The 12,716-nt window shown below is 36.6% G+C and overlaps 1 protein-coding gene across 15 annotated transcripts in view; it reads left to right on the top strand.

Moving 5' to 3' along the window:
• Positions 1–12,716, top strand: part of LOC106883520 (rap1 GTPase-activating protein 1) — a 411,187-nt gene that overhangs the window by 93,998 nt on the left and 304,473 nt on the right. For 2 of the 15 annotated variants that reach the window (XM_089342818.1, XM_089342813.1), the window contains exon 1: positions 6,929–7,465. The exons of the other annotated variants lie outside the window; for them this stretch is intronic. In XM_089342818.1, the coding sequence (XP_089198944.1) occupies positions 7,264–7,465 (202 nt within the window). In that variant the 5' untranslated portion in view covers positions 6,929–7,263. Of the gene's footprint in view, positions 1–6,928; positions 7,466–12,716 lie in introns of those variants that run through there. 15 annotated transcript variants of the gene reach the window in all.

The following is a 12,716-nucleotide window of genomic DNA, read 5'->3' as shown; positions in this document are numbered from 1 at the left end:
TCACAAAATATCAATAAAGATGTTTTTTTTTTATGTGTTTCTTTATAAATTGGAAATATTTGTGAGATGACAAATATTTGAAAGATCAGCAATAAAATTGCTTACATCTCCTCCTGAATATCGCAGACCATCCAACGAGGGAATTCATAAAGAGAGATGTAATATCTACAGTTTGGATTTATATGTCTTCGATGTCTTTTATATCTTTTTGAATAAGCAAGAAGTAAAAATATTTCGACTTTTTATTTTGCTTACACACACACACACACATACATATTACTATACTTACTGAGATTTATGGACACACACACACACACATACATGTATATGTAACATTTTCCTTGTTTTTCATTGATATATCTATATAATGTTGGCCATTAAATAAGAGTCATTAAGTAAGTTGCTTTATATATATATATATATATATATATATATGCGCACACAAACACACACACACACACACACACATATATTGAAAGAGAAAGATTATACATAGACACACACACCAATAACAAATGATGAACTTGCTCAGAATAATTGAAGCAAGTACTGAGCACGTGATTAAGAAGCTTACTGTGTAGTCACACAGTTCTGGGTTCAATTCTGCTGCATAGCACTTTAGGTTGCCCTGTACTTTGCAAGCTGAATTTGGTAGAGAGAGAGAGAGAGAGAGAGAGAGAGAGAGGGAGAGAGGGAGACTGGGCTGGAACTTTGGATGGTGCTTTTTATGTGCCACCGACACAGGAGCCAGGATGTATGCATGAATCTAATTTGAGTCCAGGTATTTCATGATAACAAAATATAATAGGATATTTTAAACATTGAAAACCTTGGAGGAATTTGGCAGAGTAAAATAGGAATGTAAGGTGTCCATAGATGAAGAATGGTTGAGAAAAAACTGGTCAAGAGTAAAAAACATTCACCCAAGATTTGCCACGATGGGATTGAACTTAGGATCACTGGATAACTAAATAAACTTTTAAACAATCCTCCTTACATGCATAGAATCTATTTTTGCTCTAAGTAAGTAGGTGTGTATTTGGAACCATTTACTGTAATAAGGATTAAAAAGGAAATAAAATCACTCATTATATATTCACCGTTTGTGTGTGTGTGTGTGCTTGTGTGTGTGTGTGTGTGTGTGTCCCATTTTGTATCAGCTTCCATCTCCCAGCTGTTTGTCTGTCTGCTAGGCATTAATCTGATCATCTATCATTACATCAATCTATTTAAATGCCTCTCTCTCTCTCTCTCTCTCTTCCTCCCCTCTCTCTCCTTCCCCATCTCTCCTACCCCACTCTCCCTTCCTCTCCCTCTCCCCTCTCTGCCAGCCTTCTCTATCCCTCTCTCTTCCACCTCATTCTCTGGCTTCCCCTCTCACTCTCTTTAACTGTTGGTTTTGTTTGACCCCAGGTCAACCCCATTCAGGCAGCCTACGATGAAAAGCATTCCAGCCATTCAGATTCCATCTCTTTTGTTTGTTTTGTTTGGTTTGGTTTTTTTGTTCTTTTTTGGCTGGTATTTAGGAGTGTGTTCTTCTCACTTGCATCATCCATTTTCTAACCTTTTTGATGCTGACCCACCTGAAACCATCCCTGCTTCTAGGATACAAACTTCCTGTTTATTCAAATTTTAAAAAGCCTTCCAACAAAGTTTTGTGTTAATTTATGTTCCTAACACCAGTTGAAAACAATCCTTTCTACTAAAGGTACAAGGCCTGAAATTTAGGGAGAGGGGGCTAGACAATTATATCGACCCCAGTATATAACTCAATAACAATAATAATAATAATAATAATAATAATAATAATAATAATAATAATCCCTACTAAAGACACAATGCCCAAACTTGTGGGTAGGAGGTAAGTCGATTGCAGTGACCCCAGTATGCAACTGGTACTTATCTTATTAACCACGAAAGGACAAAAGGCAAAAAGTTAGCCTCAACAGAGATTGAACCCGGAACATAAAGACAGATGAATTGCTGGTAAACATTTTGTCTGGCAATCAATTCTGCTAGCTGTCCCCCTCACACTAGTTGAAAAAAATGGTAGCAAAGTTATTTCACTAAATTCTCACATTATCTCCCAACTGAACTGAAAGAAAGCCAAGTGTATTTCAACTGAAGAAACATGGGAACAAAAGAGTGAAAACAATTGAGTGTGATTTATGAGAGATTTGCATCTTTGTGTTGTGAAGCTGTAAATGTGGCTTCGTTTAAGCACAATTAGTCTCAGCCATGTTTGAAGTGCAACAAAGTGCAGCAAAGTGCACGGTAATAAGCTCTTTTGTTTCTGTTTCTATGTCTGGGATAATGTTTACTTAAGAAATCTGTGGAAATACTTTATGAGAATGGCATAAAAAATAATGATTAATCATATAATGAGAACTACCCCTCCTCCTCGTCGTTATTACTTTCCAGCTTGTTATTATTTCTACTTTATATTTCTGTATATCACTTTCCATTACTCTTTGCCAAGACACTTCACTCTACTTGTCTCTCATAGAATGGTCGGCATAGTATCATTGAGAGGTCAAGAGAAGTTGACCTAACATCTCCATAAATATGTTTATTTCTATACTTCAGTCCTAAAGTCAGATTCTATCATGTGTGTGTGTGCGTGTGTGTGTGTGTGTTTTAGTCTTTCAGGAAGCTGATGAGGTATCTAAGGAATAAGAGTCCTACTTTAGACAAAGTAACCAGCGAGAGTCACATGCTAAACTTTTAGAAAATCTTGAGATAGCACAAGTGTGACTGTGTAATAAGAAGTTTGCTTCCCAATCGCATGGCTCCAGTTTCAATCCCACTACACAGTACCTTGGGTGTCTTCTATAGCCTTGGGCCAACCAAAGCCTTGTGAGTGGATTTGGTTGATGGAAACTGAAAGAAGCCCATTGTATATATATATATATATATATATATATATATATATATATATATATATATATATATATATATATATATATATGTGTATATATATATATACAAGTGAGTGGACAAACAAAAGAATGGCACTCAACCAATTTGTTGGGAGTTACATGTCTGGATCAAAACAGTTTGATTCAAATTCAAATTCAACTAAAAATTCTTGAAGGTGGTGCCCCAGCACTGGTAAGGTCGCCAAGGACCAACAAGTGTGTGTGTGTGTGTGTATTATAGTGAAGACTTGACTTAATTTTTTTTATTTTTGCTTTAAGTTTGTTTTGTTTTTTCCTCCATATTTCTTTCTGAGTTCCTTAGATTCTGTTTCGAACAGTAAAGTTCCTGCTTCCATCAACATTTGTAGACCTCTATGGTATTATCTTGGAGATAAAATGGTTGATTTTAGCATGTGTTACTGCCATATTAAATTAGGCGGGTGGGGGGGGGGGTGACTGGTGCTTTGTCTGTGATGACATTATCGCAGTAGAGTTGCACTTTTTCTTTTTGCTGATGGTTTTTCCATTCATCAGCCAGGGAGTGGCTGATGTTTCTGACTCATCTTCCTTTTGTTTGTGTTGATTTGAGTTTTGTAGCGTCGTTAATGTTGCTTCCATCATTAATGTCTAGTTTGGTGGTGGTGGTGGTGGTGAGAGGGATTCTGTACAAGGGGGAATGTCGTTTACTTGTTTCTTTTTCTTGTCAAGTTTTGTTACGGTTACTCTTTAATGAAGTCCCTTTCTGTTGATCCTTGTTGAAATATCTTTCTTTTACTTGTTCCAATCGTGGCCATGCTGGGGTACCACTTCGAAGGATTTTAGTTGAGTGAATCAACCCTTAGTGCTTATTCCATTGGTCTCTTTTGCCAAACCACTAAGTTATGGGGATATAAACACACCAAATGGTAAGGGGGAGGGGCAACACAGACACTATTCTATTTTTTGAGATGAGGAATTCTGTACATTATTTATAATGGATGGATACGTGTCCTCACCTTGTTTGTTGTTATTGCGTTTCAGATGATGTACTCCCCAGCCTTCATCAGGTATCCTGGTGGAATTCTAAGTTCAATCCCTGACAGGGACTTGAACAATAACAGAAAAATAACATCAGCCACATACCTTAGGAATGAGAACAGTGTACCCCATTAGTCAAATAAAGGGTTGGGTTTGAAATTCCAGCAGAACACCTGATGAAGGCTGGAGAGTACATCAGTTGAAACGTTGTGATGATGACAACAAACAAGGTAAATTAAATTACAGGTAAAACTCATTTTTACCAGCTGAGTGGACTGGAGCAACATGAAATAAAGTGTCTTGCTTGAAGACACAATGCACCACCAGAAATTGAACTCACAACCTCAGGAATGTGAGTTGAATACCCTAACCTCTCAGCCATGCACTTACACTAATTTACTTACACTAATTTACTCATTAGTAACATGTCTATAGACTTGCAGGTTAGTAATTTGTTATTAATCAAGTGAGTCCTTAATTTCCGTGTTGGTGGAATTCTGATCGCAGCAGCACGCAGCCATGCAACCAGATGTTTGCTTTTTCTCATTTGTTTCTTTTTCATATTTTGCAACAATTTCTTCAGAATTATATGTTTCAGTTTGAAGAATTAGGAGTTTTTTTGCAAAATTTTAGTTTAAAAATTTCACCTCAACTCATTCATTTTTTTTAACTTGATTTTTTTTTTCTCTGTTTGTATATTTAAAAAGAAAACTTTTTTTAGGCATTTTTTTTTCAATAATTTGTATGTAAAATAAAATGCAATGCCGTCATCTTTACACACACACACACACACACTAAATGAAAGAAGTTGCTGTAATTTGTGGATGAACAAAATTATATGTAATTTTTTTTCAAATTTTCAATTATGAAAATTATTTTGAAATTAAAAAAGATTTTTTCTGCAAAATTACTTTGCCTCCATTTGCCAAATATACACATCAAAAAAAAAAAAAAATACAATAAAATAAAAAAAAAAATTTTTTTTTGAAACTCAAAAATCAAAGGGTGTGGTAAAATTTTAAAAATTGAAATTTTGAAAAAAAAAGTCCATTGAAATAATAATTATCATGTTGAAAATATACAAATCTAAAGAAATTTTTGAAAGTAATGAGAAAAGAAAACGAAATTTACTGCCAGTTTTATGGCGTGCTTCGATATGAAAACTCCGCCTGACTATTTTAGTAGTTTATTGTTAGTGTTTATGGCTTCAATGTGTTTGGTTTGTTATATTATTATTGTTCTGCAGATTAATTAAAGCTGGTATATTGTGAATAGTAAACGAGCAGGTTGTATTTGTCTGGCAGCTGTAGTATGCCATGCTTGGAAAGAAAAGAATTTATGTTCTGTTGGAATTTTTCAAAGCCTTTAGATTAATATCTGTTGTATATTCTGGCGTATGTTGAAGATTCTCATGACAAAAAAATCAAAAATAAGTCTCGTGAAAATATGTCTGGATTGTTTGTGTTTATGAAATGTTTTGTTTGAATGCGATGAAGAAATATTAAATTGAAGCAAAACTTGGTGTGTATTATTGATTAATGCTCTTAGTAATGGGCGGAGCATTCTTTTATCCTCTCACTTGTTTCAGTTGCAAGACTGCGGCCATGCTGGGGCACCACCTTGAATAATTTTTAGTTGCTTTATTTTCTAAAGCCTGGTACTTATTCTGTTGCTCTTGTTTGTTGAAGTGCTTCCATTCCTTATAATGTGTGTGTGTGTGTGCATGGTTGTGCACATGCTTGGGTGCATCACATTTCCTGAAATTAAACACGGCCAGTGAAACAAGCAAAAACTTCCTTCCGTCATCAACCATGTGGTTGCGACGCCAACTTGTTAACCAGACCACTGCTATGTTGGTTCCTATGTAAAGTGAAATGTAACCTGAATATGTCTAGTAACTCCAGGATTCCTCTTAATTATTAAACTGCAAACATGAGGTTTACCAGCACCAAAAGAGAAAGTTTAAGTCTTAATCACAAATTAATTAGTAAGTAAAAAATATGTTTGTGAAACAGAAATTGCGATTAATTTCATGACTTTTGTACTCTCTCATTAAACTATTACCAGCTGTTGTTCCCTTGCTGGCTTAATATTGTGTTGGTCGAGGGCCAGTGCTAAGGGCTGGGCAAACTAGGCAGATCCATGTTTAGTCTATTGTAAAGCAAAGGCCTCAGCACGCTCTCTTCATGAATTACAGTCTGAGGTGGAGGTCACGAATTTCATCCTGAGATCATATTGGTTTGATGAGCTTACTCTACCACTCTGGCTTGACATGGTTCGGCAGAGGGGTGCAGGGTTTTTTTTCATACTCATATCCAGGAGTAGTTAAGTCAGTTACATTGACCCCAGCGTTTAACTGGTGCTTACTTTATCGATCTTGAAGGGACAAAAGGCTAAGTTCAACCTCAGCAGAATTTGAACTCGGAGCATGAAGGCAGGGGCGACACACTGCTGAGCATTTTGCCTGGTGTGAGATACATATTAAAAGGCTGAGAGAAGTTGGGTACATACTGAAGGGCTGAGAGAATTTGGGTACATACTGAAGGGCTGAGAGAAGTTGGGTACACATTGAAGGGCTGGTCTAGCTTGCTGAATGTCCTACTGCTGGCCCTGTGCTTGTTGGTTGGTTTGGTTTGGAAATTTCTCATGCTAACCCAAGGAAACATGTGTTAACTATTATTTAAAAAACTTTTTGGTGTATTATTTAACTAAATATAGTTGTAAGTAAAGTTTAGTTATTTCAATTTCTACAAATGTTCTGCATTGGCAATCAATACCAAAAAGGCAACTCTTTATAAAAATGAAAATAAAAAAAAAATAATGATTTTTCTGACTAATTTTTATAGCCCAAATCATGTGGAATCTATAGAAATTTCTTAAAATATTCACCCGAATCTTGTTGGTTTCAATGTGGATCATGTGACATTTATTGATTATAAAGTCTCTTTTTAGAAATTGATTTTTGTTTTTTCTTTCAATGAATATTCATTGACACTCTATACCAAAGCTAAACAACAGGTGGCGCTGCAGGCTGAGGAGGAGGGAGTTTGTTATTTGGTAGAGAGTCAGCGTTGGTAAAAGTTAATAACTTCTTCAATAAGTCAGTCTATAGAAGGGTCAGTCGGTCGGTCGGTCGGTCGGTCGGTTGATTGAGCCACTGTTTAGTGTTTTGTAACAATCACCAGAAGAAAGGAACTGGGTGAAGACGCAGCCTTTGGAATCTTATTAATGTGACAGCAAAACAGACATAGGTTTAAAGACAGGGACATTTGGAAACGATATATATATATATGTGTGGTGCCAATTTGGAAGGGAATTTAGATGTAAAATGGAGAGAAGAAGAAAGAAGATATCAAAGTCACCACAAAGTAAATGGAAGAAGTCATTGTTTGACTGTTTCTGCTGTGTTACAAATTGCCATAAAATTAATAACAAATGGAGTATCATTAATAATAAGAATAATAATAGTGATGACTTTGGTGACAGCCTAACCTATTGGGGATCATTTTTGTCTGTGTCCATGTTGACCGGTAACTATTCATTGTTTAATTTTTTAATGCTATTTTATGTATGTTCTTTAATTTTCTCTTGTTTCATTTATTGGATTGCAGCCATGCTGGAGCCATACCTTTGATGGTTTTAGTCAAAACATATCAACCTCAGTTGATTCTTATCTTATTGATCTCTATTGAATGGTAAAGTCACCTTTTTTGGCATAAAAGGATGCAACCTCATGCTGCCTGTAATACCAGCATACACACACACAGATGCATGCATGTGTATATATATATATATATATATATATATATATATATATATATATATATATATATATACGTAATATATATATACATATATTATCATTATTATAGACATCACACAGTATACAATATCATGAGGTTGTTGATTGAAAATATTGTTTCTACCGGGGGTTTGTACTGTTTGTCAAGCCACAACAAGGACCTCAGACAGACAGCACTTTACACAATATGCGTGCAGTTCCAAGTAATGCTGACTCTTGCAATACATCTAGATTGTAGGGTATCTCTAAGGTTTTCAGATCTTTCTTTAGATTGGGACACGTCTTGTCAGAATACGATTCAAATTGTAAGAAGAAATTTAGAGCCAGGCTGAGGAAAAGAAAAGAGAAAAAAAGAAGTTTAATTTTGCAAAATGTGGCATGAAATGAGACCATTTATTAAAAACAACCGTCTCTTGATTCCCCTAATTTAGGAGAATGTAGCTTACTAATATTTAGGTTATGGAATTTGATATGGTGAGCTTATCCCCCAGCAACACATCTAAATGGAAAGATTATTAGGAATTCCTCTTGATACTGTTGTTGTTAAACATTCTAAAGTGTTGTTGTTGTTGTTGTCTGGTGTAGGTCAGCACTAACTGAGTACAACTATCGTCATCATCATCATCATCATCACCACCTCTAAGGTCCACTTTACCATGTTGGCATGGGCCACATGAAATTCGTGGAGGTAGATATTTCTGTGATGGGATTGTTTATTTTTAGAATGACATTGTAGGGTAGGTAGGAGAGGCAGGATCTGGTCAGTTTGAACATAAAACAAGTAGAAGATGGATAGATATACAACTGGTGCCTTCCAGTTTCCGTCTACCACATCCACTCATGAGGTTTTGGTCAGCCCAAGTAGAAGACACTTGTCCAAGGTGCCACATGGTGGGACTGAGCCCAGAACCATGTTGATGGGAAGTAAGCTTCTTACTACACAACCACTCCTGCACCTGTATATGTGTATTAGTAATATTAGCAACAGAAGTAGTCTATTGGTGACATCATCACATTTGCTAGTGGATGATCTCATTGACTGCTAACATCTGGCTGGCACCAAATTGCTTTATTGTTAATCAAAGTGATTTCAAGAGACACAAAGTCTAGTAACTTTCTCTTGTACTTCTAGGTTTGTCCTTTTTTTGTGACTAGTGTTAGACTTTGGTAAAGTGGATACCAATATACTTAATGGAATGAAGGAGAGATTTCGAATTAATTAATTAAATAATTAATTAGTTAATTGATATTACACTTGTGTTGAGGAGATAGATTTGTTATCTTGATGTTGTCAGTTTGCACCAAGTTGAGCCTGATAGAGCAGGCCTGTGGTCAAAGACGCTCCATTTGTGACCACCCTGTTGTTTTCCTGTGTACAGGTAACCCAGTAGTGTTATCCAATGTCTTCTAAGATGGTAGGATGTGAGTTGAGGGAAATTTGACTGCTGTTTCTAGCACATCCACAGGCCACACACACACGCACACATGCTCTTTTGTTGGCTTAATCATCAATTCTGGTCAAGAAAGGCAGGGGAGACAACCTAAGAGTTTTAATCAAACTTAATTAAGCTTCGTTGTAGACATTGCTGTAGGAAGTTTATGGCATATAGTAACAGCTCCAGACATGTTTCAGCATTATTACACCTCTTCAGTAAGGTGTAACCTATATTGTTAGTACCAGTGATGACTTGAAGCCCTGAGAGCTGTGATACACACTGAGTTTGGCTACTTTAACCATTTGGCATTTAAACCAGCAGTATTCAGCACAAATATTCTACCCATTTTATGTTCAAACCAGCCAGATCCAGCCTCTTACCCCTACCTCACAATGTCATTCTAAAAAGTAAAATAATCATGTCATTGAAATCTCAAAACCATGAGATAATCCATGATTAATTCAAAACAATGGAAATAAATAAGCAATGCATTCAATTCTGGCCATGCTGGGCTATCGTTTTGAAGAGTTTGTTGTTTGTTTTTCTTGTGTTTGTCGGTCATATTGGCCCCAGTACTCATTCCAAGCTGGTACATAGTTTATCAATTTCTATTGATCTTTATTGATCAGCTAACCGAGTTTTGCCTTTTTTATTTTTTGTATTATGGAATGTAACTCAACGTAATGGTATTATACATATACACATGGCAGTGTACACACATACATAGCAGTACACACTCACACACACAAACATACACATACACATAAGAGTATATACAAACACACCAGTATATATACATACATACAAACATAACAGTACTCACACAAGCACACACAAAACAGTACCCACGTACAATAGTACACACAATACATGCATACACACACACATACAAAGCTATGTAGAAGAAAGTCTTCTGCACAGTTTCCATTGACCGAATTCCACTGCTGAGGTGTAACACAATCAAAGACTACAGGCTACTGAGTTCTGATCCTATTGTTACCAATTTTAGTTTGTCATCCCTTGAAGGTGGATTAAACAAGCACCAGGCATGAAATGAGGCTGAATAAACTGACTTACCCCTAACTCCCCCTTTTCCATCTGTATCTTTATGCCAATGTGAGAACTGCTTTGGTATTCATGAAAGATTACATCATTAGTGTTCTTAATTAAGTAGCGGATGATTAGTTCCATTTGTCTGAGAAGAATCTGTGTCAATTAAAACAGTAATTAGATCTAATTAGAAAATGGCAAAACTGACCTATTAATATTTCTCCTTAGGATCATGGTGTTGTTGTTGTTGTTCTTAGTTGACCCTGTCTGTGGAGACTGGGATCTATAGACACTCCATTCGTGGCCATCATGTTGTTTTGCTTGTCAGACACTGTAATATGGTAGCAGTTGTCAGGGCATTGCACAAAATACCTTGTGGTGATTATTCTGGCCCTCTGTGCTCTGAGTTCAAATTCCATAATGGTCGATTTTGCCTTTCATCCACCCAGGGCCGAGAATTTAATGCTTTCGTGTTATATCTAAATTGATGTATATCTTCTAGACTCCTCTCTTGACGATTCTAAGTTGTCTTGGTGTCAACACACATGAGACTGTGTCTGGTTTTAGAGCAGAAAGCCTTTTATTTTTTTAAGGGCTTATAATTGAATTTAAATTTCCATTATAAATTTCATATAAACAACTTAATAACGGCTTTACAACAGCAAAGTTATTTTACTAAATCCTGCTTAATTTGCAAATAATTTACAAACTTAATTGAAGCATACAGTGAGTGTATTTCATTAGAAGTGGGGCCACTAAAGGGTTACAATTGCTGGCATGAACTAAATATATACACACACACAGAGACTTCATCCAAACACCAATCATGCCTTCAGTTTGTCGGTCTGACTGGTGTTTCATACTGTGTTAGCAGCAAGTCTCGATGAAGCATTCGGTAACTAGATATATAGGCACATATTGAGTATAATGGTTAATTTCAGATGTATATAATTATGGTAGCAAACACGTACACACATACAAAACACACTATGTTATGTATGTATATATGTGTGTGTGTATATATATATATATATATATATATATATATATAAAATAGTGTGCTTTGTGTGTGTGTTATGTGATGTAACATATAGTAATGTTACATGTATATATATGCATAAGTGCAGGAGCTTCCCAACCACATGGTTCCAGGTTCAGTCCCACCACGTGACACCTTGGGCAAGTGTCTTTTACTATATCTTCAGGCCAACCAAAGCCTTGTGAGTAAATTTGGCAGATGGAAACTGAAAGAAACCCATTGTATATGTGTGTGTGTGTACGTGTGTGTGTGGAGGCAAATCAAATATGAAAAACAGAAAAGAAGCAACAAGATTCAGTTAGAAGTACACAGTGAAAATATATATAAATACACACACACACACACACACACACACACACATGCACACGCACGAATATTTTCGTTTTTTTTTATCTGTCTGTATATTCCATATATACATACACGCTTGCATGCATACGCGCGCGTGTATGTGTTATATGAAACTTGAAACTTATGAGGATTAATTTCTGGAGACATTTTTTTCAGTTTCAAAAATAACGTGTACACACACACAAACACACACACACACACACACACACACACATTCATTAATTTATATTCCATTTCTCATTTTGCTGGCTTCCATATTAGCTGTGTACACAGTAGCATCCTGTTTGGCAAAGGATGGAGTAGTGGGGGGTAGTATCTCCCACCCCCTACACGCACATGTATTATCTTATATCCTTATTAACCTCAAATCTCATTGTGAATGTTTACTTTTCTTGTCGTACGATAGGTTTGTTCTTTGAATTTCGGTGTCGTTTTTGGTGCTGGGTAGAAGCCCTCCCCCCTCTCTTTGGTGATGCTGTCTGGCAGATCTGTTTCGAGTATCTTCTGTTGTGGAAGCAGATATGGAATGCTTCTACTTCATCGCATTATGCCAACAGAATCATAAACACTGAAGATATATTAAAGGACAAATGCATTAATGCTGATCAGAGTACAACTGAGTACAACACAAATACTTGTACACACACACACACACACGCATGCGCACACGTGCACATGCACCTTTGGTGATGGGTACATTTTAATGCCACTTAACTGAGCAAGATCTTTAGGTATGAGGAAATGAACCTGTTTATCATCATCATCATCGTCATCGTCATCATCATTTAACGTCCACTTTCCATGCTGGCATGGGTTGGACGGTTTGACTGAGATCTGGCAAGCTGGGAGGCTGCACCAGGCTCCAATCTGATCTGCCACGGTTTCTACAGCTCGATGCCCTTCTTAACGCCAACCACTCTGAGAATGTAGTGGGTGCCTTTTACATGCCACTGGTACGGGTGCCAGTCAAACGGCACTGGCATTGGTCACTCATGAATGGTGCATTTTATGTGTCACTGGCGTGGGGAGCCAGTCAGGCAGCACTGGCATCAACCATGCTCAAATAGTGCTTTTTATGTGCCACCAGCACTAAAATATAATTTTGA

Source organism: Octopus bimaculoides, chromosome 26, assembly GCF_046866305.1.
Source record: "Octopus bimaculoides isolate indiv1 chromosome 26, ASM4686630v1, whole genome shotgun sequence".
Lineage (NCBI taxonomy): Eukaryota > Metazoa > Mollusca > Cephalopoda > Octopoda > Octopodidae > Octopus > Octopus bimaculoides.
Note: the sequence above shows the minus strand (reverse complement) of the source record. Positions and strands in the feature narration are given on the sequence as shown.